Source organism: Trematosphaeria pertusa (genome assembly GCF_010094035.1).
Source record: "Trematosphaeria pertusa strain CBS 122368 unplaced genomic scaffold BU26scaffold_5, whole genome shotgun sequence".
Lineage (NCBI taxonomy): Eukaryota > Fungi > Ascomycota > Dothideomycetes > Pleosporales > Trematosphaeriaceae > Trematosphaeria > Trematosphaeria pertusa.
In genome coordinates this window covers 1609987-1635503 of record NW_022987216.1, presented here as the reverse complement: position 1 = coordinate 1635503, position 25517 = coordinate 1609987, and the positions used below count along the sequence as shown (strand labels likewise).

The 25517-nt window shown below is 52.6% G+C and overlaps 13 protein-coding genes across 13 annotated transcripts; 6 read left to right on the top strand and 7 right to left on the bottom strand.

Annotated features, from left to right (window-relative positions):
* The first annotated feature begins 686 nt into the window (after positions 1-686).
* On the top strand, positions 687-2607 carry BU26DRAFT_276593 (uncharacterized protein). The gene is made up of 2 exons (XM_033821462.1): positions 687-1757; positions 1806-2607. The coding sequence occupies exons 1-2, from the start codon at positions 812-814 to the stop codon at positions 2516-2518; spliced, it is 1659 nt and encodes a 552-aa protein (XP_033686134.1). The 5' UTR covers positions 687-811; the 3' UTR covers positions 2519-2607.
* Positions 2608-3763, bottom strand: BU26DRAFT_276589 (uncharacterized protein). Its single transcript, XM_033821461.1, has one exon. The coding sequence runs from the start codon at positions 3408-3410 to the stop codon at positions 2697-2699; it is 714 nt and encodes a 237-aa protein (XP_033686133.1). The 5' UTR covers positions 3411-3763; the 3' UTR covers positions 2608-2696.
* A 945-nt stretch (positions 3764-4708) lies between these two features.
* BU26DRAFT_503690 (uncharacterized protein) lies at positions 4709-5275 on the bottom strand (the record flags this gene model as incomplete). Its single annotated transcript, XM_033826710.1, has 2 exons — positions 4709-4938; positions 4984-5275. The coding sequence occupies 2 exons, from the start codon at positions 5273-5275 to the stop codon at positions 4709-4711; spliced, it is 522 nt and encodes a 173-aa protein (XP_033686132.1).
* Positions 5276-5964: 689 nt separating this feature from the next.
* BU26DRAFT_563073 (uncharacterized protein) lies at positions 5965-6988 on the bottom strand (the record flags this gene model as incomplete). The annotated part of the gene is made up of 4 exons (XM_033833115.1): positions 5965-6107; positions 6159-6203; positions 6444-6680; positions 6730-6988. 4 exons carry the CDS (start codon positions 6986-6988, stop codon positions 5965-5967), a joined length of 684 nt encoding a protein of 227 aa, XP_033686131.1.
* A 1599-nt stretch (positions 6989-8587) lies between these two features.
* On the bottom strand, positions 8588-9538 carry BU26DRAFT_563071 (uncharacterized protein; the record flags this gene model as incomplete). The annotated part of the gene is made up of 5 exons (XM_033833114.1): positions 8588-8775; positions 8826-8916; positions 8966-9087; positions 9136-9273; positions 9325-9538. 5 exons carry the CDS (start codon positions 9536-9538, stop codon positions 8588-8590), a joined length of 753 nt encoding a protein of 250 aa, XP_033686130.1.
* Positions 9539-9994: 456 nt separating this feature from the next.
* On the top strand, positions 9995-10848 carry BU26DRAFT_563070 (uncharacterized protein; the record flags this gene model as incomplete). Its single annotated transcript, XM_033833113.1, has 4 exons — positions 9995-10199; positions 10257-10370; positions 10419-10558; positions 10612-10848. 4 exons carry the CDS (start codon positions 9995-9997, stop codon positions 10846-10848), a joined length of 696 nt encoding a protein of 231 aa, XP_033686129.1.
* Positions 10849-11620: 772 nt separating this feature from the next.
* BU26DRAFT_563069 (uncharacterized protein) lies at positions 11621-12497 on the top strand (the record flags this gene model as incomplete). Its single annotated transcript, XM_033833112.1, has 2 exons — positions 11621-12127; positions 12177-12497. The coding sequence occupies 2 exons, from the start codon at positions 11621-11623 to the stop codon at positions 12495-12497; spliced, it is 828 nt and encodes a 275-aa protein (XP_033686128.1).
* A 474-nt stretch (positions 12498-12971) lies between these two features.
* Positions 12972-14782, bottom strand: BU26DRAFT_276563 (uncharacterized protein). Its single transcript, XM_033821460.1, has one exon. The coding sequence runs from the start codon at positions 14631-14633 to the stop codon at positions 13008-13010; it is 1626 nt and encodes a 541-aa protein (XP_033686127.1). The 5' UTR covers positions 14634-14782; the 3' UTR covers positions 12972-13007.
* Positions 14783-14931: 149 nt separating this feature from the next.
* On the bottom strand, positions 14932-16198 carry BU26DRAFT_423537 (uncharacterized protein; the record flags this gene model as incomplete). The annotated part of the gene is made up of 4 exons (XM_033823516.1): positions 14932-15172; positions 15354-15633; positions 15718-15958; positions 16043-16198. 4 exons carry the CDS (start codon positions 16196-16198, stop codon positions 14932-14934), a joined length of 918 nt encoding a protein of 305 aa, XP_033686126.1.
* Positions 16199-17453: 1255 nt separating this feature from the next.
* On the top strand, positions 17454-18501 carry BU26DRAFT_276559 (ankyrin). The gene has a single exon (XM_033821459.1). It carries the CDS (start codon positions 17621-17623, stop codon positions 18371-18373), a length of 753 nt encoding a protein of 250 aa, XP_033686125.1. The 5' UTR covers positions 17454-17620; the 3' UTR covers positions 18374-18501.
* Positions 18502-18663: 162 nt separating this feature from the next.
* Positions 18664-20684, top strand: BU26DRAFT_517846 (vanillyl alcohol oxidase). The gene has a single exon (XM_033828677.1). It carries the CDS (start codon positions 18806-18808, stop codon positions 20627-20629), a length of 1824 nt encoding a protein of 607 aa, XP_033686124.1. The 5' UTR covers positions 18664-18805; the 3' UTR covers positions 20630-20684.
* A 360-nt stretch (positions 20685-21044) lies between these two features.
* Positions 21045-22577, top strand: BU26DRAFT_563065 (FAD/NAD(P)-binding domain-containing protein; the record flags this gene model as incomplete). Its single annotated transcript, XM_033833111.1, has 4 exons — positions 21045-21099; positions 21155-21288; positions 21353-22357; positions 22464-22577. 4 exons carry the CDS (start codon positions 21045-21047, stop codon positions 22575-22577), a joined length of 1308 nt encoding a protein of 435 aa, XP_033686123.1.
* A 49-nt stretch (positions 22578-22626) lies between these two features.
* On the bottom strand, positions 22627-23736 carry BU26DRAFT_592206 (uncharacterized protein; the record flags this gene model as incomplete). The annotated part of the gene is made up of 1 exon (XM_033834829.1): positions 22627-23736. The coding sequence occupies one exon, from the start codon at positions 23734-23736 to the stop codon at positions 22627-22629; it is 1110 nt and encodes a 369-aa protein (XP_033686122.1).
* Positions 23737-25517: the final 1781 nt, after the last annotated feature.

The following is a 25517-nucleotide window of genomic DNA, read 5'->3' as shown; positions in this document are numbered from 1 at the left end:
GAAGCATGGAAGGTCACTGCGAGCGCTGAAGGTTCGCAATACCAGATTCGGGGGATGGACGCCAGATCTTCTCGAACAGCTACTCCAACTGGCGCCTGGGTTGGGACGTTTCGACTTCGAGCTCCTGTTGAGACAAGAACCGTTTGAGTAATAGGACCTACTTTTCAAATCACATGCTAATCCCTCTCCAGATGCAAGGCATGATAGATGTGCTCGCAGTCTTTCAGCACCTTCACAGGCTCACCGTCACCATCTTCGTATGGGGCAGCCGCCCCTCGTTTTCGATCCCGCTGGCTGTCTCTCGACAAAAACGACGACGCGTGGAAACGTATTGCGCTTCCTCTTTTTGATAGATGTCTGGGACACAAAGCCCATCTTGGCATTGAAGAGATAGATCTCACCACCATGGGTTACGGTAAATACTATGGATTGTTGAGAGTATACACGCATAGATTTTGGGTTGTTGAGAAAGGGAAGCAAAGATTTACAGTGCAGACCATCTCCCAGTTCCAGGGCGCGGCTGGGACAGGGCTGCCTCGATGCTGGGGTACGCGTCCTTGACGAGACGCACGACTTCAGCGGACCCGATGTAGCTTCCCCGCACTAGAAATGCTGAGAAGTTCTAGGTTCACTATGCGCTATAGGCAGTATCTGAGCACCACAAAGGAAACATGTTGCTGAATGATGTGCCTAGGTATGCGCACCCCGGGACACAATATGCGCCTCTCGCATTTGAAATATAAATACGTCCCCGAGCCCGTCAATTTTGTTCCCATAGCGCGCCTCGAAACTGCGACACATCGCACGCATCATGGCGTCCAGCGAGCCCCAATCACTCAGTCTTCGCATCAAACCTCAATTTGATCACAACGGCGAAGCACATTCCCTGGGTTTCTCCTTGGCATTGGAATGTCCGTCACTTACAGCTGGACAGTCACTCTGCTGCCTCAACACAAAGATGGGAAATGGCACCACGCAGTGCTACACGAAGGACCAAATCCATGTTTCCGACAGTGACGGTTTCCTGGACATCGAAATCCACGATAAAGGGCGGATGCGATCGTACCTAGTCAATCGACCCACGACTGGTAATGTGGTGATGAATTTCGTTGCACACCCCGTGAAAGTGGACTCGAAGACTCCCATCGGCGGCCGCTACGAGTTGCGTAGAGACCAAGGTGGCTTGCAGTGCATGGGGCTTTCCACAATCCCAATCCCCTGGGATGTATCATTGACGACAAAAGCGAGATACCGGATGGAAATCGAGTGGGACTTGAGCGACGCGCCGCAAGGGACTCGTGCCGTGAGCAGTTTCGGGGAAGGACGCGTCCAAAGAGTACACCCTCCATTCGATCTTTGGAGAATGGTCTTCACGGTGGGGCCCCTGAAAAGTTATCCTCTGGATGCTCCTCGAGGAGGTCACTTTGGCTTCTACTGGTTTGGCAAGCCGCCAACGAGCATCACTGCGCTGCCGCCCGTTTGCGAGGAATTGTTTGCTAAGATGTCTAATTTCTTCCGCGACAAGGCTTCCGAGGAGAATCCGTACCGTATTTTCGTAAGACGAGCGACACCAGCGCGGGGCTTTGGCGGAAGTGGCGGCATTCGATCGTTTGTGCTAGAATACGACGATGCTATCGATACGATATCGCAGGACGAGATCTTCACTTTGTTGGCACACGAGATGGTGCACAACTGGCCTCTCATGGCTGCAGATTCGAAGGAAGATGACTTAGATTTGGTAGCCTGGTACAACGAAGGTTCGCATCCGATCTCGTCGCTACAGTTCAGTTGCTAACATTTGCTAGGCGTAGCGGATTACTACGCCGCGGTTCTGCCTTATCGCATTAGTCACAGAACCAAAGCCTGTTTCCGAAAGCACCTGAACGCGAAGTTCACCGAGTACTACACCAATCCGTGTCGTCTGGTGAGCAATCGGCAAGCAGAAGATAAGGCTTGGACGTCACCTAACCTCCAAACCGTTCCATATACCAGAGGGTTGATGTATTTCTGCAAGCTGGATGCTCAGATTCGACGAGCCTCGAATGGCTGCAAGTCTGTCGACGAACTCGTACTCTCACTGCTAGAGAAGCTGAGGAAGTACGAGCCTTTTGGAATCAGGGAATGGAAAGACATGCTCGTAGATGTGCTCGGAGCCAAGGCCTTGGAGGATTTCCAAACCATGAACAAGGGCGAGCTAATCAGGCTGCCGGCCGATGCCTTTGCTCCTGACTACGAAGTAGTGCGTGTGGATGAAAGAGAGCTGGACTTTGGCTTTGATATGGGCTCCTTTAGCAAGAGGGTGGTATCCGGTCTGAATCTAACTTCGGAGGCTGCAAAGGCAGGACTGGAGGATGGGGACGAGATCATCAAGAACACGTTTGTCTGGCAGTGTCAGCAGAATTACGAGAGAAAAATGAGGATGACCATCCGGAGGGGACATGTGGAGCACAAGATTGAATACTGGCCGAGGGCTGAAAAGATGGTCGAGAGCTGGCGGCTTCATGAGACAAAGAGCTGAAGACCGCGTTGCGCTTAAGCGTCTAAAACATTTACTGGGCTGCTGAGTGGAGGAGAGATGATCATGGTATATTGGTAAGGCGAGATGAAGGCTTCCGAAGTGGATGCGCGCGTCTTGATGGGATACATTCTTTCTATTTACTCCGGAACAGCAGTCAAATCTCTTAGATTATACCTCCCTAACACGCCATATCAAGCGGTACGCAATCCGGCATCCCAACCTTAACTCCTTCTCCTACAGCATCCAAATCCACCGTCCCATTCAACACAATCCTCTCGCAATGCTCAGTATGCTCAATCCCACATATACTCCCTGGCAGCCTCCTCCCTTCCTTCGCCGCTGCATGGATATACTTCACCGCATGCATGCAGTGCGTCATATGGTAGCGCCACGTCGAGTACAGAACGTCCCCGTTCGTCCGCGAAAGCTCTTCAATCGTCAGAATTCGCCTGTTAAGGTCGGGCTTGCTCCTGTCGGAGTCGAGCGCGCGGTAAAATTCGAAAGGTTGGAAGTAGTTGGAAAGATAAGCCGAGTCCAGCTCGTGGTTGTAGCATTGGGGCGGGAGCCATTTCGCAAGGCCGAGATCGAATTTACAGCCCCGGGAGCGGGCTTCGTGGGCAGTTGAACCACAGGGATTGGTAATTGCGGACATCGATGAGAGAGTTTTCGAAGTGCCACGGCGGAGGGTGAGAAGGCTAATTTGTGTGATGGAGAGAAGGAGGAGAACAAGGAGGGTGGGAACGATGAGACTGTTCATGAAGGTTTTGCTTCTTTTGGAATGCAGAACAATCGTGGAGCCGTCTTGGTCGAGGGGGTCTTCAGAGGCGTTGCGAGAGGAGTCCCGACTGCCACGCAAAGTCGTGTATGTGCCGAGCTCATCTTTGGTGCCCATAGCAAGTGAATGTGGTCCTCCAAGAGCGGAGGGGAGCGACTCAGAGTCCAAATTGTGGTGGGACTTTGAGCTATGCTCGCCTGCAGCGGGAATTCTCAGCTAGTGTCGAAGGAAAATCTAGTAGCCTCTGCTGCCCAATTACAGCCGCACCGGTCTGGCCAGTTGATGAAACTCGCGCAAGACCAACAACAGATGGAAAGGCGGTAGGAGCAGGATCCAAAAGTACGAACCGCAATATGCACATTCGATCCTAATGCCCAGCTGTCGGCCCAGGGCACATGGTATACTTGCATATTTAGCATGTCAAGGTTGAGAATCCTACGAGGTGAGGATGGTCGCATGTCGGACCTGAGTGGAGATGAATATGCTAGGATTACCTTCCTTTCGTTTCGCCCCTGCATTCCGAGGTTCCTACCGTCAGCTTACTCTTCGCGCAGGCAGATCTCGTCCCGCGATCTCCCTCACAATCCTCGCACTTGTATATGAATAGCAGGCTTTAGAAAACAAGCGCTTGCTGTAACACCGAAAGTAATGGAGTGTTCAAATTTGGGGTTTTGGTTGAGAGCTGCACGCGAGGATTCTAACAAGCAGGGGTTAGCAGATGGGCAGTTTTCCAAAAGAGACAGGTAGTTTTCTCTCACAAGCCGCGGTTTGTGAAAATCCACAAACTGGTGCACGCCACTGCGAGGGTATCACGATCCATAATATTGCAGAGTCCATCTACTATGTTGGGCGGAAACTGGGACAGTAGAGCTATGCTTCCCAAGGCATCTTCATCCCAGCCCTCTTCAATTCCTCCAACCTGGTTGCGACAACATTCTTATCTGGAGCTTGAGTTGGTACCATTCCCGTAGTATTCCTTGATGTCGCCCATTCCATCACAGCATTCCAGTTGCGGCACTGACGCACGGAGTCCCACACAACATCATACCGCTGCAGCTCTTGGGACCAGAACCATGTCAGAGGTGATAGGTCGGCAGTACATGTCAAGGACTGGCGAAGTGTGTGGAAGCAGTGGTCTAGGCAATATCAGTGGAGGCTCTGAGAGACGGGGAGTGGTAAGCTCACCATAGTGCCCTATGTTGTGGCGTAATGTGCCGTCCATTACTAGCGTTCCATCAATGGCTTGCCAGAAAATCTCGCGGAGCATTTGCTAGGCGATGTCAGGATTCCTGCGAATGTGAAGGGGAGGAAATACACGCACCACGCAATGAACATCGTGGAATACATGAGGCGTGACGACGTATTCGTCTGGTTGTTGTATGTTCCGGACTGTAGGCAGCTTTAATCTCTTCGCTTCATCCGCCGAAATGCTCACGAAGCCCACTGCGATTTCCCTTAGGCTTAGCAGATAGTCTCGAATGGTTACTTCCAAGACATGACTTACCGGAACTCAGCGTTGCCCATAGGTCATCATTCTCCTCGTTCGGATGCCCTTTCCACTTCTCCTGAAGTGGATCGATGTGGGGTTCGCGATCGTAATAAAATGGCTGCATTTTTGCAAGGGATTCAATGCCATCGTAGAATGCTAATCCCGTGAGTAATAGTGGCAACAAATATCAAAGAAACTCACATTCGCTGGGCCTAATGAATGGGTTTGAATCATCTTGCTGATCACTGTCGCTGCAGCTCCTGTCCTTCGCTTCTCGAAATCCGGATGTCAAGACGCTGGCGACAAGAAGTATAGTGAGCACCGTGTGTGCCGTCCAATGCACCCACGTTTCGTAGTCTCTTCGTCTGCGGTGAAGCGCTCGTGGTTTGAAGGTATGTGTGTCTGTGAGAGTAGGTGCGTCCGACGATGCTCTCTCTATCGCCTCGCCATCCTCTTCCTGAGCAACCGGAAAGTACGTTCTCTCTTTCTCCATTGATGTTTTACGCAACAATTGCTAGCTCTTTGGAAATCAGAAAATTGAAGAGTTGAAAGGAAAAACCGGAACAGTGCGAGACTGTCCGGGATACTCCGCAAGCGAGGTCATTCTCGGAAGAATCATCCCTCCAGTGGTTCCAAAGCCATAGCGCTGACACAACATGAGCCCGAAGGATCTTCTGCGATCCATCTAAGGAGGATCTATGAATTTGCTACGCACCTGAGATCCCCGGGAGAAACAGTCTCACGCCTGGTCAGTGCATTGACAGGGATTAGAGGGGAGCCATGCAAGGGTGCCTTATCTTGAAACCCATCAGGCAGGTGTCGGGAATCAAAACAAGCCCCAATTCCTGGTGCGAGTTCAATCGGTGAGAAATGCTTATAGAGCTTAATTTAACCTTCGCCTTGACCATATGCTTAAGCGTACGGCATTTTGCCGAGATTGGGATGTCCAGGCACTTCGGACATTAGTCTCGACAGGAAGGTCAGAAGCTAGACAAAGGAATTATGGAAGCTGCCTCGGAATTTATAGCTTGATGGCGAATGATAATGGAATCGAAAGCCCAGTAGAATACATCACGTGATCTCAGTGTAAATGCTAAAGATAGCGCATTGAATTCATTCCTCATAGAAAAACTTTGATGAGTACATAGATAGCGGAATCATTGAAACGAAAAGTCCAGAAGCTCAGCCCTCGATGTGAACATTCGCGGCATGGTCCACCGCCCATTCATAGATCTTGTCAAAGTTCCTGCAGCTATGCGTCACAGCATGATCAAAAGCGTAGTTTGACTTGTCTGGCTTGTAGAAAACAGATAGTGGTGTGATGTCTAATTTGCAGTAAGTAATGCGTCTTTTAGTATGCGGATAGGGGAACTCACCTCCGTGACACTGGATCACCTGCCGCAGGTAGTCCAAGCAATGATCTTCAAATTATTAGTAATGTATTCTAAAATGTCAAAGAGTTCACTTGCGCTTGTGCTGTTCCATCATCTCGTCCGTCTCTTTTTGACCCGTCGCAGGCCCTTCATGTCTTTTTGACATCGTCTCTCCAGATTTATAGATCTTAGGAAACAACTGCACCCTTATATAGTTCAAGCAGTGGAGCTGATGGAAGACTCCGATTGCCACGGGGTACTCTCCAGGATGGGTCATCGATTCCACACTGGGGCTGACGAGCGCGCGATTCTGCCCCTCGTTCAGGGAAACGAAGCCAACTGCGAACACATAAGTATACAAGTGTATGGGCGGAGGCAATCTCAGACCTGTGGTCAAGTTCATCCAAGCGTTATCCTGTTCGTGGGTGCGTGGGCCTTCGTATACGCTGGGTTGCTTGTGGCGCGCGTGAAAGCCACTATCCGTGAAGACGATGTCTTCGTACTCTATCGATGCAGCCGCGGGTGCTGAGAGGAGCGTTAACATACCGACCTGCGTGAAGAATGATTGACTTACCAAGTTCATGTTTCCGGATCGCTCCAGGACGTGAAGTCTCGACTGCACCAAAGAGTGCACCTGACAGGCTCGCTGAAGTTGAGATAAGATATATGAAAAGCCCAATGTTTAGCATGAAGAAGATGAGGTTCGCGCATCCAAGGCGCCGCTGCCACGGACGTCGATTCTGGACCGCGCCCCGTGTGTGTTTGGGGAAGGATTCAGACTCATGGTCGCTGAGTAGGTGCTCTGCATCTTTCCAATCGTCGTTCTTCGGCATGGTGTCACTATCGGAAAGTCCGAGCTATCTTTGTGGTGAAGAGGTCGAGCACAAAGTTGAAGGTAAAGTATAGGTTGAGAGGAATACAAGAACAGGCGGAGCCGTGGGACCCTGAAAATACAAGTCACAAAAGGATTGGCGAAGGCATGATGTTCATAGATGCACTTGATCCGTGTCAAAGACAACCGAACCCGAAGCACCAGGCACTGATCCTGTCAGCCCGAAAATCACACTGTCCCTGTTCCCGGCTAGCTTGGCGAGGATTGCAGGAAAGGTATCCACTGTCACTCCTCCATGCGAAATCGAAAATATCTAGAGCAAAAAGGATTAGATTGCGTCTTCATCGGCTCGCTTACGGCTAAATTATGGCCAAACGTTCTCGATGTTGTACGCCCCCAACCGTAACCCGCCCCTCCCCCGCCTCTCACAATCCCGTCACTGCATAGATAAGGTCAGAATGGCGGAGTGTCAAGAGGTGCCCAAAGCTTCTCTCATCGGTATACTCCCGAATAGGCTTGTGCTTCGCTTAGTTCTTGATCGCATCCTGTTGCCTCTTCACCGCGCATTCCTTGGAGGATCTGCAACACGGAGTGAGGCACGAATTTGGAAATTTTGATTATCAGTCCGAGCCAACAAATGGTGTGCACCCTTGAGATGGCATGGAAGTCTAGTTTCCTGCTTGGAACGGCCCTCGAAGCAGAAGTATATAACTCGCCTCTCGACGTCTTGGAAGTCTCCAAACCGAACAACAACACTGCTCTTCAAATCTTCGACTATTCCATATCCACATCAACGTTTTCTTCCACACCAATCTTTGATCGCCACCAGGGACAAAAATGCTTTTCAAGAACGTCTTCGCTTTCCTCGCGCTCGCCGCTACCGCAGCCTGGGCTGCGCCAGTCTCTGGAAATGCCGCTAAGATCATCCTGGCTCCCCGCGATGCTGAAATGGACGGTAAGCTCCCCCAATCAGTCGATATCTGGACACATTTTGACTCGTCACTCGTGTAGACAAGCGCGGTGGCTTCGTTATCTACGCGCAGTACATTAGGGATATCGAGGCTGAGGCTGCCGAAGCCTAGTAGAGGAATGCGAGGCAAATGAGTGGAGTGGAGACGGTGGACGGTTCGGAGCGCACTTGTGATGTCTAGGGTACAGCCAAGCAATGAAGACCCCTATACTATGTCCGCATCATTTCGTGAAGCTACTTTTGCGTGCGTATGTGAATCACGTCTTATCCGAGCACGACACCCACTACACCATCATGTTTTCCACGAACGTTCAGAGCTGCCAATCGAGGAAACATATGCTAGCGCGTCCAAGCTACGCCTCTCTCTGGTGAATCGGTTTTGCAGGATACTCGTACCTTCTTTGTGAAGAGGTAGGGAACGATCATCACGTCCAAATTGCTCTAGTTTATTATAGCGGCTATGGCAGTTAATGCACTGTAAAGATAGAAGTCGTAGAGAGCTCTCTCAAAATTTGGGGTCGATTACAAGTTCACCTAAGTATTGCTCAAAATAGAAGTCTTATAACTGAGCTAAAGCTTTCATTTGAGGTCGAAGCAGAGTGCGAAAATCTATCACCCCGATTCTATCAATTATGCAATTCCATAACCTGAAGTATTCCGACTTGAAGCAAATTCATGAATCCGATCCCAATTCCGGCATGTATGTGTGATGCGGAAATCCGGCCGATACGGAGGCAGGCCCTTCTTTCGCTCGAGAGTAATGGGTGTCAAGTCTCCATGGCACATAAGTACCTGCCGAAGGTAATTGATGCAGTGACCTGGGATACCAATCAGCTAAGATTCTACGACTCAGGCCTAGAGCACATACTGAGATGCTTGGCCTTGGACCAGTCGTTTTCCTGCTCATGGTGGGTGTGCTTCCCCTCTGCCGCTGCATATGATGCAATCCTCAGATAGTCCTACTACCGAGTTAGTAAGCGGGCATGTGCGAGAAGAAGGCCAGGATACCAAGCAGTGTAGCTGATGCATGACTTCGAGTGTCACCAAGTACTCGCCTGGTCGGTCCACTAGCTCAGCAGTAGGCCGACCGAGCCTCTTATACTCCTCTGCATTCAAGACAAACATGCCGACTAGTAAACGTCAGTGAGCTTGAATCGCCTGGTGACGCCGTCGCATACCGTCGCATAGCTGTGCCCATGCTGCATTCGTGGCAGGCGATGGTGAGCCTTCGAAAGCATTCGGCTTTTCGTTGCCGGAAGAGAAGCCACTTGGATCGAATACTACCGTCTCGTATCGAATTGCGTCTGCGGCTAAGGCTACGTCGCATTAGTTAGAGGATTGAAAGTTGTATGGTGATCGGAACATACGAAGTTCGGACGGTAGCAGACACGCCGGCAGTGCGGGCCTTGCCATGGATTGCCGTACGATTACTATGAGTACAATGACGATAAGATGCAAAAGGACTTGGTAAAACTGCTTCAACAAGGACAGTCGCAAAGCGCGGTGTTTTCGAGAAGATGGCAGCTCAGATTTCTCTTCGCCATCGTCAAGTAGAGTGTATTTGGTAGATGTGGAAGACATTTTGTTCCATACATAGGAGAATTTTGCCCTCTCAAAGGAGGAGAAGTGGCTCGCAATGTCTTCCGTCTGCGCGGGAGAGGGGAGGGCAGAGGAGCCTCGCAAAGTGTTCCCAAAACTGCGCATGCGTGCTAAGCACTGCACATAAAGATTACAATCATCAGGAGGATTCTTACCCCGTCTCATCTCATCCTGAAGGAGCAAATACGTGACACAGAATTCCCGACGCTCTGCATATTGACGGCTCACCCGCGGGTCGGCGCTATTGTCGGCGCATTCAGGGTTCATGCGTCAGCCTTAACCATCTTGATGTCGAAGGATTTAGGGGGTTCAGGTTGCATCAGCGAAATAATCTACGGTGTGTATCGCGGGAGACTCCTTGATGAAAATTTCAAGGTTGAAGTTTGCGATTGTGATTCCTTCCTCAACCTCTCTCACCATCTTTCTTGTATCGTAGACATGGCACATGAATACGTACGTATTGGAAGCGAAGCCGCCCTGGATGACAGCATTATTGGCTTTCGCGAGAGTAAGAGGCAGAAACTGCTCTTCTGGATACGTATTTTCTTTGAGATCAGTTTGTGCATTATGGTCATCGTTCTCTTCCAGCTCGTCTGCCAGGAGCAAAGAGCCAGAGGGCCGACTTCCGACTTGGTACCGGACTGTGAGTAAATTTCCTATGCATTTCTGGAGATACGAGTAAACTTATTTGTGATGCCAGTTGAAACGAAGGCAGTGACCTTCATGGAAGACAAGAACTTCATTGATGGGCCGTCCTTCCAAAACCAAACGCACATGTATCATCGCCTAGCGAAGTGGATGCAGCTCACCACGAGTATGGCTCCTGATAACCTGAACCGCTTTTTCTAATCACCGCGCACAGAAGGAAGAGGTTTCGTAGACGCCGCGGTCGACAGCTGGCAAGCCCATCGCCTCTTGAAGCCGCATACGGGAGATCCGTTCAAGCTCAATCAGACTGCGTCCGCGCACATGGTTTCCGTATTCCACCAGCTACATTGCCTTGTAAGGCTTTCACCCCTCTAAATCAACATCTTTCCAACTGATCGGAAACTCAGTCTTCCATGATCGAATTCTATCACAGAGACATCGACGACGACAAGGCAGATCATATGGCTCACTGCTTCGACTACCTAAGGCAGAGTATTTTGTGCTCAGCTGATACTACACTTGAAGGATACTCGGACCTTGGTGGTGGTTTTGGCGTGACGCATCAGTGCAAGGATTACGACGAGGTGTTGGAGTGGGCTAATGAGCACTCACCATGGGATTGGGAGGGACCAACACATTTGTAGACTTATAACCCACTCTACCTATCAAAGTTACACTGCGAAACAAAACTTGATGTTCACGTAGAGGCGGATAGCGGACCGAATGCGGGGTTTTCACGGGCGACATAGCTCCACCACGGCAAGCCCCATTACATGAGACTAGGAAAAAGCCACTTCATCGATATTTCCATACGCGATAGTCGCCTAGGCCTATGGCCAAATGGCGTGCTTACCTCGCATACTACAAACCCGATTTACCCTACCCTCGCATTCATATCTTGGCTACGAGCCATGGCCCGTGTGGAGCACCGAGATCTAGGATTCCTGCACAGGATGCACTAGTATAACCCATGTTCCATTTTATCTTTTCGCCCCGGGGCACGGCCCGGGAATCAAGCATCACCGCACATCTGTTCTTAGGTAAGATCGGTTCGCTAAAGTTACCCCGAGCACGATGCAGATATGTGGATGTGAATGCGCATTGCGATGTCACCGCAATCCTTTGGGAAAGCATAGGTCGCGCTTCAGCTATTTTCAATGATACATGCAGAGGAAGCGATCGGTGTAAAGTTGGTATCAGGTCGATGTCCGTGTGCAGACACCTGGGCACGTATGAGAGTGAAGGGGTCGTCGCATCTGCATCCACGTAATCCTCCACTTTCTGCTTCGGTCTGCAGACAGGTGCTCCGCAGTTTCCGATTCCTCGTGAGCATACGGAAGTTTGTCCCTCTTCTGATCTACGTTACTTTGCAGCCTCAGCACTGATACATGAGTCCTCGCTCACGCAATGGACACCATGTCGAACAGGAGCGGCAGCTTCGAAGCATCCATCGGCGACGACAAGGAAAGACTGCTATACTACAACGACTCCATCTCTTCGTCCTCCACTATACCCACATACCCACCACCCACGCCTCGCCGAGCAAGCCGCAGTATTTTCACCCTCCTCTCCCTCTCCCTCACCACCAACATCTTCCTGGCCTTCCTATCAATCTATCTCCTCCGACACCCCATCGAGACGGACAAAAGCCAAATTCTCTACACTCCAGCCCGCGACGCTGTCGAATACCACGCTATAACCTTTACCTCCGGCTACCTAGACGACAAATCGCCCTACCAGTCTAATGGCACAGTTCCCGACGACGCGCAAGACGCCGCGTGGAGAGACCTCTATCACGAGCTGATATACAGCCGGATACCGCGGCACCAAGCAGCGCAGTTGACGAATCGCACGGTGCCGATACCGGGTGACGAAGGGTACTATATCGCAGGCCTAGATGTATTCCACCAGTTGCACTGCCTAGTACTTCTCACCCCATCACCTCCTCGATGTCCGCGCTGACATTTCATAGGACAACATCCGCAAGTCGCAGTGGCCGCAGCGCTACTCGCCCTCTGAGCATATGGGCGGGCAAGGCATGTCGCTGCTCAGCGCGAAGCACCTCGACCACTGCATCGACCAGATCCGGCAGAGCCTCATGTGCGCGGCCGACGTGAGCACCGGGTGGTTGGAGTGGAACGAGAGGTTTCAGAAGAATCTTGCGGTTATGAGTACGACGCATAGCTGTCGGCGGTTTGAGAAGGTGCGGGAGTGGGCGAGGGAGAGGAAGTTGAGAGTTTGGGATGCGAGCGTTAGGGTGGAGGATCCGTTGGAAAGGGATGGGGGAATGTGAGAGGGGTAGTAGTGATGGGACGGTGGGTTCGGACTTATATGTCAGCAAACTTGAGAAATGGGGAGGTAGCTGTATACCCTGGAGGTTTAGGTATGAAAATGAATGGGTGGAGAACCTTGAGGAGTGAGAATACTGCTGGGGCTACGTGCCTGACGATAAACCGTTCCTCTTCGCAAGTATGGCTTGGCGCGGGAGGCGCGAGCGAGTGAAAACGGACCTTGGAAGGCACCACGAGCATTCACGTGATCATGCGCTCGCACATCCTCGATCTGGAAAGAAGGCATTGGGTCGGGAGTCAATACACATAGTTTCATTCTATTCAGCTCGATTGGCGTACGGCTCATGCGCTCTCGTCCATTGTCGCGCTATATAAAGCCTTCCCTGAATCACCAAGTGTTCACTTGGAACCAGCTGTCTTATGGAGATAACCCGGGATGACCGCACAGCTGACTCAATTTAAGGCTCCTCTACCTCGTCGTTCCCAGCGTGTGGGAAAAGCTCACAGCTCTGTTACTGGGGCAATTTTCTCCATCCCTTGCTCTCTTGCTTGAAAACCACTTCAATCCCTGCCTCGTGCATCCGCTCCCAAATGTCGTCATCGACGTAGTCGTACGGCCTCATATCGTCCCACTCTTGCTTCACTTGTCTAGGGTCTATTCCACAGGCGGGATCGTAGCCGTCGGGTACAGGTATGAGCATCTCCCCTAGGGCGAGCGGTGCTTTCTTCTCATCACACCAGAACGAAATCCGCCTCAGCCCAGGATATTCTAGTCGATTGTCCAAGATGTCCTTCGCCCAGGCATTCAGGCACCGTGTGGAGTCGATGATCCCAATGGTTTCGATAGTAGAAGGCAGAGTCAATGTGTCGTAGGGCCAGTAGAAGAAAGCGGCTTGGGGCATGGTGATGTGCTGAAGCTTGGGGAACATGATAGATTCCATGGGAGAGATAATCGTCGTACCCTTAAAATTTCCTAAGTCGGCAGTGTCAACGACCAAATCTGTCACGGTATCTAGGTTGGCGTGATCCAGCAAATGGCTAGGATATTCGTATTTTGCCAGATTCGGGAATCCTCCTGGCAGTCGTCGTCCTGGTGGGTCCTGTTCGAAGAACAAGCGTAGGTGTAGCGTCGCCAATGAAGTGAACCGACTGAGCAGCTCCGAGACATACTCGCGTAACTTTCGCGAAGCGTCCGAATAATAGAGCACTTCGATCTCGATGTTGAGGATCAACGAAGTAATGTTCGAGCAAGTTGAATTGTTAGGTAAGTGTTTCATTCCGAACCACTCGAAGAGCCCCCCGTTTGTGAAATATTGGAAGTCGTATTCTAAGGTCCTGAGAGTCGGTAAAGTGATGATATCCCATGGGAGAACGCCGTTCGACGTAATCGACTTAAGCTTGGCGAAACCGGCGACAACCTTGGGACTGTATCCTGATATGCCGTCGAAGAAGAAAGCGGGATCGAACAGCTTCCGCACAACCCACTCATACTTGGTCGGGTAATTTGAAGCCTGCTCTAATATGTTGCCACCATAAGACCGCACCGTGAGGTGCTCCAGGTTGGGAAGTAAATTCAGCATGAGGCCACCTAGAGCGGCCTCGGACCCGCGCCGGATCTCTTCAATCCATTCCGCCTGAGACCGGCCGGCAAGCCAGATGTGCATCTTATGCTCGTGGAGAAGTTGCACGCAAACCTCGGCAATTGCCTCGTAATCGCAGCAGTAACCCCGAAGCTCCTCGGTCTCGGAATCGCAACTCCCATTCAATGCGTGCAGCGAGGGACGGCAATGAACAGGGAGATCAATCTTGCGGACCGCTTCAGCAAGATCAGGTCGCTCGATCAGCGTCCGCAACAGATAAGCGAGTGCGATAGTGTGCTTGTCGGAGGGCGGTCGCGTGCCATCATGGACTTTCGGATAGCGGTATAGGGTTTCTTGAGCGCTGACACGAAGCTTTCGACAGGCCAATGCGAGATTTCGAAGGTCATCGTCTGGATGTGGTTCTTCCTCGAATGGCCGAAAGAGAAATCCCGACAGGCTGACCTCATAACCACCATGGATCTCGCCTACAAAGTCCCGCGTCAAGTAGCGAGCAATCTTTAGCAATATCTGGTCGGGAATATCGATCAAGGAAGGCATTGAAGTGGGTGCTTCCACGGCCGTCGAGCGGTGCTGTCGTGGGTCGTCGTGAGCGCGGTTGTATAGCGTATGACTATCTAGCGTGGGTTACATTTGGGCGCGTCGATAAGCTTTTAGATACTGTGCGAAACTTTCCCGCGTGCTACCCCGCCTGTTGTCGCGTGGCTTTCCCTAAGATCTGTGAAACGAGTTTCACATAGCTAGCATGGTGACCGGAACAGAGACGGACCGGCGTGATAGGCGCTATCGAGGCTATCTGCGCACAGCAATACTGCATTGCCTGGTTCGGCTTCTGTCACTATGGCGAGCCGGAACGAAGTATTTTTCCAAGCATCCAATGGGAGAACATGAGGGCCGGCATGACTGTCGCGGCAACGACAGCGGATAATCCTTCGTACATTTTCCACAGGAAGGTGTCCCGCATTTGGTCATAGTCGTGATCGCCGAGGACTTGGTCTCTGAGCCAAGCGGCCTTTTGTGGTAGCTCGAGCCCTAGGCCTAGATACAGGCCAACGATAACATATTCCATGATGACTTGCCTAGCAAAAAGTTAGTAGGGACAAATACACTCGTCTCGACATGAGAAAAGCTCAACGATCGAGAGGATGCTGAACCTCATCAGGGCACCGCATGAAGAGTGACTCGAGCGCAAGCTAGGGCGTCGTTTTGATTGGCGTGACAGCGCAACTCACTTTATCATTAGGATTGGGCCATACGTACATGCAAAGCTGGAGCGTCACACTACCGCTGATAACGTTGAACCGTTGATCGCCCCGCAAGCTCTCAAAGGCAAAGCACATCATGTAGACAACGTCGACAAGGAAGAATGGGAGACTGAGTACGACAGTCGATAGGATTTTGACCTCTACAGCGTTCGCCAGATACAGCCGAGCAGCTATTGTCGTGGTGGCGAATATGAGGACGACGAAACAGGCACAGTATATGGCAATCCCAGCCTTGGTAGTGTTGGTAGCGGCAAAAGTAGGGCTGTCACGGGAATCTAACGACGCGATAAGCAGCTTGACTTGACGCATTGAAGCCCTCCACAATGGGTTTTACGGAAGCAAGCAAGGACAGAACGTACCTGGGTCAATTCCTCCGGCAATGATCAAAACCAGTGATATTAGGAGAGGAACGTGGAGAAGAAACAGGATCCATTGCATGCGTCTTCCTTTGGGCCCGGAGATCATGTTCAACATGCTGGCGGTCGACATGAAAAGTGGTGTCAAGCTTATCTCGGTCAGGATAGCGACGCCGCTTTCAAGGCTGGTGTTCGACGCAGATGCTGGGGGAAACATGGAGGTTGCTGCCAAATCGAGTGATACCTAGACACGCTGTTAGTCAGCAAGCAGAAGCATCTTGGATCCATGGATTGGTGTCTAAAGGTATGCAGGCTCGCCGCTACATACCTGGGTTAGTCGGCATAGCGCCAACACAATCATGCAAATCCAGGGAAAGTTGTGACCCAGTCCCTGTCGAATCGCCAGCCAAACCGCAATACAAAGGTAGACGAAATAGATGACGAGCGTGACGATGTTGACGATGGCGCCATATTTCAAGTACATCTCGCCCACCTCCCCCGAACGGTCGGCCGATTAGCCCCTCGAAGCCTATTAGCCTAGCCGATGCGTTGTCGAGGATTCCGGGTATCGGCACGTTGATGGAAGGATGTGATTCTGGATCACGTCGAAGATGGCAGGTGTCTTCGTGGCTATCGATAACGCGCTTGGCGCGTCGTCACGTTTCCGACGTAACCTCATGCCGTCCTGGAGAGATTCATCACTCTTTCTATTCGAAAATCTCTACGGCAACCCGCCCGTCTCGTTCTGTGATACCACAACTATTGCTGCGCGCGATGTTGTGGGAACGCCATCCTCAAATTCATGGCACGGCGTCGCACGCACAACGACTTCTTCCTCCCGTCCATCAGAGACAACCCGGATGCAAAAGTTAGATAAGAGGAACGGCGCTCGAAGAACCCTTGCGTCTATCTATCTATCTAGGCAAATGGGGATGGTTGGCCGCGCCGCCCCGTGGAAGTCTACGTACAGATCATCTGCACGCAGTGTGGCTCCAGCCCAAGACCACCCAGCTTGACCGGTATCTGCAGCAAGATGCCAGCTGGTCAGCCTGACCGGTGAAGCGATAAATACTGGCCATGCGATCCACACAACTTGTCTTTCCACCGCACCACATTTCCGCCTTGTCGTGCTATCCAACAGCAGACCGCGAGAACACCGGTCGCGTTACGCATAAGTTCGGAGTCGTCACCGCAAGGATGAAAAACGCAATTTGTATCCTCTATCCGTCCTTGCAAGTATAATGACACTCCTCGGTGTTGCAGGCAAGGCTGGAAAGGGTCTCAAGAAATTACGGACTTGGAAAGACGCGCCTGAGGAATTCCATGTATGGCTGAACGAGGTATCTGATCTGACCTTCAGTTCATCTTAGCCGAATTGCGCCGCACCATCGAAGGCCGCCATCAATGGAGGCGATCTCAGCTCTCCTCGATGCATACACTCTGCCCATCTTTGACCAGTACGAACGGGATATTAGAAGACATTGACAAGGTAGTGAACGAAAAGATACTCTCGTCTGGGTCCTCCGGCCAGCCTGTCAATGGGCGACGAACTTCATGGGTCAAGGAAAGCATTTTCAGTGGCTAATCCAGGCCTGGACCCCTCTAGATGATGCATGGAACTGAATATTGAGGGGGCGGCGTGAATCCCACAGATCAAGACCGAGGGCGACGACTACCTTGACTCCTTCGAGCACACCAAGATCCACAAGATAGTACTAAGTATCTGCGACGCCGATCTAGAGTCTGAGCTCAAAAAGGACGCATCGCATATCAACAGCAGAGATTCGACCTCAAGAACAGCACTGTGCTGGGCAATCGCACGGGAAGATTTGGAGGCAGCCAAGTTACTTATCCGCTATGGCGCAGATCCAGACATAGGAAATCCCTTATCAATCGCCCTCGACCCATGGCATTCAACGCCCGACTCCACGCAGGTTCTGCTCGACGCAAACGCCGATGTCAGTCAAGGAGATCCGCTGCGCAGAACAGCGCCGCATTTGATCGCACGCAATCACAACGACACCAGTTTCGTCAGTGCCATCCTTGCGCGGCATCCCGATCTCAACAAGATAATTACAGTCAAACTCCCCTTCACGAAGCATGCTTCCGTACGCACGACAACATAGTCAAAGCTTTACTAGACGCCGGCGCCGACGTGAACGCTGCTGGAATGCAAAATTACACTCCTATTCAAGCGGCGATTCGCAATCGATTCGCTAGAGATACTCCCTCGGAAGATCCAAGCGTCGCGTCTGAGTCACATCGTCGACTCTACTCCATCATCGAGCTTCTTCTCGCCGCGGACCCAGATTGGCGCGTTTGCGCGATCCTCGGGAATCCCATTCTGCATTTTCTAGCGGAGTTTGCAGACGTGCATACGATCCGGCTCTTCCAAGGAGCGAGGCTGACGGGAATTGATATTAACTCCCGGACTGCGCACGGGGAAACCGCGCTTCAGGTCCTCGCAAAGCGGGAAGATGTCGCTCCTGGGTTGTTCAGGAATTTGGCAAATTGTGTGAGATTGCTGGGGAGGGTGACGCACAGGACGTGTTGGCCACCACGGGCACACAAGAGATGGGTGAGGAGGTGTTGCAGAGTGACATCGACGACGCAGGTGAAGATGTGTATGAAGATGCAGTCGAGTTTATTGGTTCATTGAAAGACCCGTTCTGAGCGACCGTTATCCAATGCATTTTCATACCTAGGTACTCATGTCAGCCTTCTTGGCCAAACAAACTGAATGGTATCGTGCACTGTAATGCCCGGTTCACCAAGCCAATAAATGACAGCAAATTGTAAACCTTTTAGGGTGTTGTATCAGTCAAACCTGTTCAAGGTTGGTGTAGGTCTCGAATACTAAAGCACTAGCCAATTAGAATCACTACTAGCTTGGCGGGGCCTCAGGGCGGAATCCAGCTACCCCAACTCTTCCCCACATGTACTCCTGCACCACCGCGGAACTGACCGCACCGTCGACCAGGATGTTCGATATGAATTATTGTGCACATCTTCTTATGCCTCCAAGGTCTTCCAGCCTTGTTCTTCGAGCAAATCGCCCTCCTTAGCCTTCAGCCTCTTTGGAAACTGCACGATGAAGACCCAAGCGCCTCCAACGCTCTCTGAGAGCTACAGCGGTGTACCTTCTCGCCTTGCCGCAATTGCGCAGGAAGCGAAGGACCGCCTCTACTCACACAAAACCGTCCCAGAAAGCGTCCCCCGCCAGCACAATGTCCGCCTCCCTCCCGACACGTCGCGCGAAACCTTCGACGAGGCCGTTGCTTCCCTGCGGCAAGCATTGGGCCACGAGAACGTCGTCCTGAACGATAAGCCGCTTGTCGATGGCTGGTACCTCGAGCACCCCAATACCCACGATGCCTTCCACGTCGTCGACCAGGAGGAGCTCGTCTGCAGCGCCATCGCATACCCGGCCTCGACCACCGAAGTGCAAGCCATTGTCAAGTGGGCGAACAATTATGGCATACCGATATACCCCATCTCGATGGGCAGAAATGTGGGCTATGGCGGGAGCGCGCCTCGGGTGCCTGGCTCTGTCGTAGTGGATCTTGGGAAGCGCATGAACAAGATCCTGAAGACTGACGCCGACAACGCTTCGTGCGTGGTGGAACCTGGCGTGTCCTACTTTGCGCTATACGAGGAGATCCAGAGGAGGAAGCTTCCTTTCTGGATAGACTGCCCAGATCTAGGAGGCGGCAGCGTGCTGGGCAATGCCGTCGATCGCGGCGTCGGATACACACCCATGGGCGACCACTTCGCAAACCACTGTGGCATGGAGATTGTCCTCCCCAATGGCGAGCTGCTGCGGACAGGCATGGGAGCGCTGCCTGGAAAGAATGGAGCGGACAACCCGACATGGCAGTCGTTCCAGCCCGCATACGGCCCTTATTCGGACGGCATCTTCTCGCAGAGCAACTTCGGCATCGTGTGCCAGATGGGCTTCTGGCTCATGCATGAGACGGGCCATCAATCGTACATGCTCACCTTTCCCCGCGACGAAGACTTTACCGACATCGTAGAAGCTATTCGACCGCTGGCGCAAAAGGGTCTCCTCGGCAACATCCCCCAGCTGCGGCACGTTGCTCAAGAGCTCAACGTAACCGGCTTGCCTAAATCGCATTGGTACTCTGGCCCTGATCCTATACCACGCGATGTCATTCGTAAGCAGGCAGCGCAATTGCCCTGTGGTGACTGTTCGTGGGTCTTCTACGGTACACAGTACGGCGATGCGGCATCTATCAAGACCCAGCTTGATATCATCAAGTCCGCCTTCTCAAAAATCAAGGGCAGCAAATTCTACTTACCGAACGATGTGCCACCGGACCATTACCTTCACTCGCGTGCCCTAGTATGTTCAGGTGTCCCAGTGCTCCGTGAGCTCGACTGGCTGAACTGGAAACCCAACGCTGCGCACCTCTTCTTCTCTCCCATTACGCCGACGCGTGGCGAAGATGCACAGATCGTGCACAACATCAACGTCCGCTTACACAAGAAGTACGGCTTCGATCTCTTTCCCACGCTCTGCGTCGCCGGTCGCGAAATGCATTACATCACGAACATCATCTATGACCGCTCATCAGATGACGAGAAGCGGAGAGCTGCGGCCTTGATGCGGGAGTTGATTGCTGAAGCGGCGAGCGAAGGATACGGAGAGTACCGAACGCACTTGCTCTTCGCGGACCAGGTGGCGCGGACGTATAGCTGGAACAACAACGCTCTCATGCGGTTTAACGAGACGATCAAGGATGCACTAGATCCTAATGGCATTCTCGCGCCCGGCAGGAACGGCATATGGCCCAAGAAGTACCGCGGCAAAGGCTGGGAGTTGCTTGGAGACAGCGTGGAGAAGGCAGTTGGCGGTCGAACCATCTCACCGGACAAAGTCCCGTCGAAGCTATAGAGGGCATACGACTCAGCGAAGGTTAGGTAAATTTTCTTCCAGTCTTGTACGCAAGTCAATTCAATTAGTCTATTATCAAAACGTCCATGTTCGTCCTCCACTCGGTAATGGGTAAATGAATTGCCGATCTCCACGACCCCACATCGTGCATCAGCCCTACAGACCCCACGCTCCACCACCTCGCACTTCCTAGCCTCTCACATGGAAGTCAGTCTCCGGCGCCGCACATGTGGAACAATTCCGCTGCCATGGATGCGCGCCATAGCGGACCCTCCTAGCTCCTGGCCAATTTCTCTAAAGTTTTAAGCCGTCTTCACGCTGCGTCGAGCTCCGGGTGCCTTACTCCGACAGTACATATCCCTTTCCAAACATAATCCTTTTCAAGTGCGCTGAGAGTATTGAAGTGTCAGACAAGATGGGTTCCATGGGGTATCAGCCCATGCCTTCCCCGCATAATCCTCCTCTTACAGGTATGCGTCCCAAGCTCGTCTAGTCCGTGGAGTGTACTGAGACGTGGATGGACAGCAATCGTAATCGGTGCCGGCCTCGGAGGATGCGCCGCCGCCATAGCGCTCCACCACCATGGCCACAAAGTCCTTTGCGTACTCGACAAGGTGCGCGAGTTTGGACGGCTAGGTGACTCGCTTGGTCTCGGACAGGTGCTGCTCCTCTCCTCTCAAGCCCCTACTCTCCACCTCAGAACGGAAAAACTAATGTTTCCAGAACGCGTTCAACCTACTCGAAAAATGGGGCTGCGAAGTCGATGAGATCAAGCGCATTGGCAACCAAGCACCCAACATGACGATCCGGCGCTGGCAGGACGGAAAAGAGCTGGCCGTGCAACCGCTCATGGACATGGCGGGCTACATCGGGCACCGCGGAGACTACCACGACGTGTTCCTAGAGTGGGTCCGCCAACGAGGCATCCCCATCCGCATGGGCAGCGAGGTAGTGCAGTACGAGGACCGCGATCCGCAGCCGACCATCACCCTGAAGAGCGGGGAGCAGCTCAGCGCCGACATCATCGTCGCCGTCGACGGCATTAAGTCGCTCGCGCGGCCGCTCGTCCTCGGCATGCGCGACGACCCCGTGTCCAGCGGGTACGCGTGTTTCCGGGCGTTCTTCCGGCCTACGCCCGAGCAGCGCGCGGATCCGCGGCTGAATAAGTATATGCGCGAGGACTGCGTGAACTTCTGGATCGGCGCCGATATGCACATGGTGCAGAATACGCTGCGGGGCGGCGAGGAGTTCAACTGGATACTGACGCATAAAGACGATGGCGATGTGCCGGAGAGCTGGTTCCAGCCGGGCGATATGGAGGAGGTGAGGCGGTTGACCGAGACGCTGGATCCGGAGATTAGAGGTATTGTGCAGCAGACGGAGAGCTGTCTCGATTGGAAGATTTGCTATCGCAAGCCGCTGCCTACGTGGGTCTCACCGAACTCGCATCGTATCGCGCTGCTGGGCGATAGCTGTCATGCGCATCTGCCCACTTCTGCGCAAGGAGCGAGCCAGGCGGTTGAGAGCGCGGGGTGTTTGGCTGTGTGTCTGGATAGTATTAATGGCCCGGAGGAAGTCCGCATCGCGACGCGCGCGTATGAGAAGTTGAGGTTTCCGAGGACACGGCAGAGTCAGACGAATGGGGAAGATTTGCGGAATCGGTGGCATAGCGCGCTGAAGGGCGTGGATGCGAATAGGGAGATTGATCCGGAGGAGGTGATGATTAAGGTATGTGGATTTCTGGACTGGGGTTTAGGCGGCCTGGGGCGCTCCGGGGGGTTATTGGGTGGTAGATGGGGATGTGGATGCTGTTTGCTGACGTGCTTGTGTGCAGAACCGATGGCTGTATTCGTTCGATGCGGAGGAGGATGCGAGGCAGCGGTGGAAGGATGTAAGGCGAGTCGTAGAAGAGGAGTTTCGCGCTGGGAAGATCGAGCCGCTGTGCTAAGCTCACCATTCAATCCCGTATCCAGCATCCGGGCGCGCTTCAGCCCTCTTTACGTAGGCTTCAACTTCTTACCCGTCTTCTCTTCCTCATCCTCTTCGCTATCTTCTCCCCGCTTTCGTTTCCTGGCCCCTGCGAAAACAGCAGGGGGAGCTGTTGGTGCATTCGCCACTATTGGAGCTTGGTTTTCCCGCTTTCGCCTCGTCTCGCGCGAATATGGCTTCGCTTCTCGCGGCAGATTGCGCGTGACGTTGATGTCATCTTGGATCAGGCGGTTTCGAAGGATTTCGGCGTTTCCGCCTGAAATTAGGTTGCGCTCGAAGCATAATGCGGCACATTGGTAGTAGTTGTATTCGGCATATGAAGGGAGGCCGGAAAGGGGAGTCACGGAAGCAAGTTTGGAGGGCTTCTTCTTCGCTTCTGGAGCGGGAGTGGTGGAGTCTTCTTCGATGATTATCGGGAGGACGGTCTTCTTGGCGGCGGGAGCTTTCTTGGTTTTGGGAGCTTCTTTCTTGCTTCCCTGCTCTTTCTCCTTCTCCCTCTCGTCCTGAATGGGATTCCCATTCATATCGATCTTCCCCGCGAAATACTGCTCAAGAAACTTCTTCTCCTCCGCATCCTTCTTCGCCGCAATGCGCTCTGCTTTCTTCAAGTCCATGATATCCATCACGGGCTGAAGGCCCTCAGGCTGGTATTTATCGAGCACGCCCTGACTCCACTTCATCTCCACTTCTCCCTTCACATGCCAAGGCCTGCTCCAATTGCTGAATATCTCTTCATCGATAAGGCCCTTGGACAGAGCGATGTTTGCTTGCTCCGCCATCATCCTGTCTTCCTTTGCGGCATGATTGTCTCCGTATACGGAGCGCGTGTCCTTGGCTTCTTCTTTCTTCACCACCTTGTTCTTGGACGAGATAGTGGCCTTGGCATATGAAGGGACTCCAGCGGAAGTCGAAGAGAGAGGTTGAGCGGATGCAACGCGGCGAGCACGAGTCGATCGGACGGCAAACGCGGCGTTGGAGGTCTTCGCGATGGGCTTTGCGGGCGCGGAGGAAGAGATAGGCTGGGCTGAGGCGGCACGGCGGGCGCGCGTCAGGCGGACGGTAGATGGGATGCTGGACGCCTTCTGGCTGGGCTTTGCGGAGGCGGAGCGTGGTGCCATTGTAGATGGTGAGGTTGTGCTTGCGGATGTTGTGTGGGTTGCAGGCGATGCTGGCAGCGAGAGGACAAGCGGATGTTGTGCGTGTTGAGGTTGGAGGATTTTACGCAGGATGTGAGAAGAAAGAGATGCGGTTGTGCGGTGCTGTGAGTGCTGTTCGCAGGGCAACCGGCGTTGCTGGAGTGAGGGTTGTGTGGGCAGGCAGATGTTTACACGCGGAAATTGGAAGGTGCGCAATTATGACAGGCGGTGGGATGTTTGGCGAAGAATCATCACGGGGGCATGGTGGTGATGGTGGGCGGATGCTCTGAGGCGGTGAAAAGCACTGGACGGGTGTGGTTCGTTGCAGCACCCACCGACACCGAAGTGTTCCTCAAATGCTGCCACAGCTAGCTACTGTAGGGGTTTCATACTTGCCGCACAGTCTAACGCTTCAATGTGAGCCTCAGAGCACATCTATGCTCCCTTCTTCGCCATGTTGTCGCAATAGACGGGTAGCATGCGCACCCGCCGGCGCGAGCGTTACGCCTCATTTCGCCGCTGGCCTTCTTGGTCGCTCAGACACCTGCACACTGAGCGATTAGAGACATGTATATCTTAGTTCGGTCTCTGTGCATTGAAGACATGGTATAGTTGGCTGTTGACGTTGAGGCTGCGCTTACCGAAAGGGGCTTAGCCGGCGCGGTTTTAGATCACGAAAAGCCACCGCCAAACCATCTCTCCTCCGTCAACCTGCCCTGATTCATCGCATTCGCAGGCCATTCATCTCACAATGGCGCAATCCACTTATCATGCTCTGTCTCACACCGATGAATGTGTCCGTCACTCTTGTACTAGCTTCGTCTCGCCAACCCGATCGATTGTTTCTTCTCCTTGCGGCACGAGCCAGCATGCAACATTGGTCCTTACAGGCGCTATGAGCCTCACGCAGAGAGACAACTGCAATGACTATGGATAGCTTGTTCGTCTCGTCGGCTAGATGTACAATAAGCGTGAGACAACCTCTCGTCGCGACCTCCGGGTTTTTGTTTTGTTGCCCAGTGCTTCTAGTTTAGCCCATCTGGTTGATTCTGCAGGTTCCTATCGGAGCAGCTCTATGTGCAGAAAGTACGGTTCTGCTGCTCTGTTGTCCCCCATCTGGCGTGCGCCCTTCTCCATTTGCATCATCGACAATCGTTCCCTCAGATTCTTCACGTTCGATACCACTACCACCAGTGCTTTCAGTTTCACCTCCCAATAGAACTAAACGCGATGAAGAGGGCCTTTATCAAGACCGAGACTATCTGGACGGAATCTGGTCCATCCTGTCTACGTTGCGACACCATTGGCCACGATACGAAAGCTTCACCGCTCCCTTTAGAAGGCCAGGATAAGTGGAAATGGCAAGTTTAACGACAGAGACGCAGCTGAGCTGCACTATCATCAAGAGAGGGAGAAAGTGCTAGCGAAGCAGGCAACAAAGAAGGCTGGTAGGGAGAAAACCGGGCAGCAGAAAGCTCAACAGCCAAAAAAAAAGAAGTACCGATCTCAAAGGTCCTTATGGGAAAAACGAATCCCTCCAACCGCAACCTAATCATCTTCCAAAAGGGACGGTTTCGAGCACGCCCACTCGAGAATCGAACACTCTGCAACATCAAGACGATCATAATCTCAACCATGACCAGCTGAATCAGCTCTAGAATCGGGTTCAGCTGCTTCTAGTAGAGCAGCGAAGGAGATTCTACCAGTTGAAACCCGCGCTGCTAGCAAAATCGAGCGCTTGACCCTGAGCAGGCGAGCCCAGC

Excerpts from the sequence above, each read along its gene's own strand:
- BU26DRAFT_276593 (XM_033821462.1), top strand. The coding sequence starts at position 812 with ATGGCGTCCAGCGAGCCCCAATCACTCAGTCTTCGCATCAAACCTCAA. Across the intron at positions 1,758-1,805 it reads GGTAGCCTGGTACAACGAAG|GCGTAGCGGATTACTACGCC; the intron begins GTTCGCATCCGA and ends AACATTTGCTAG.
- BU26DRAFT_276589 (XM_033821461.1), bottom strand. The coding sequence starts at position 3,410 with ATGGGCACCAAAGATGAGCTCGGCACATACACGACTTTGCGTGGCAGT.
- BU26DRAFT_276563 (XM_033821460.1), bottom strand. The coding sequence starts at position 14,633 with ATGCCTTCCTTGATCGATATTCCCGACCAGATATTGCTAAAGATTGCT.
- BU26DRAFT_276559 (XM_033821459.1), top strand. The coding sequence starts at position 17,621 with ATGGCATTCAACGCCCGACTCCACGCAGGTTCTGCTCGACGCAAACGC.
- BU26DRAFT_517846 (XM_033828677.1), top strand. The coding sequence starts at position 18,806 with ATGAAGACCCAAGCGCCTCCAACGCTCTCTGAGAGCTACAGCGGTGTA.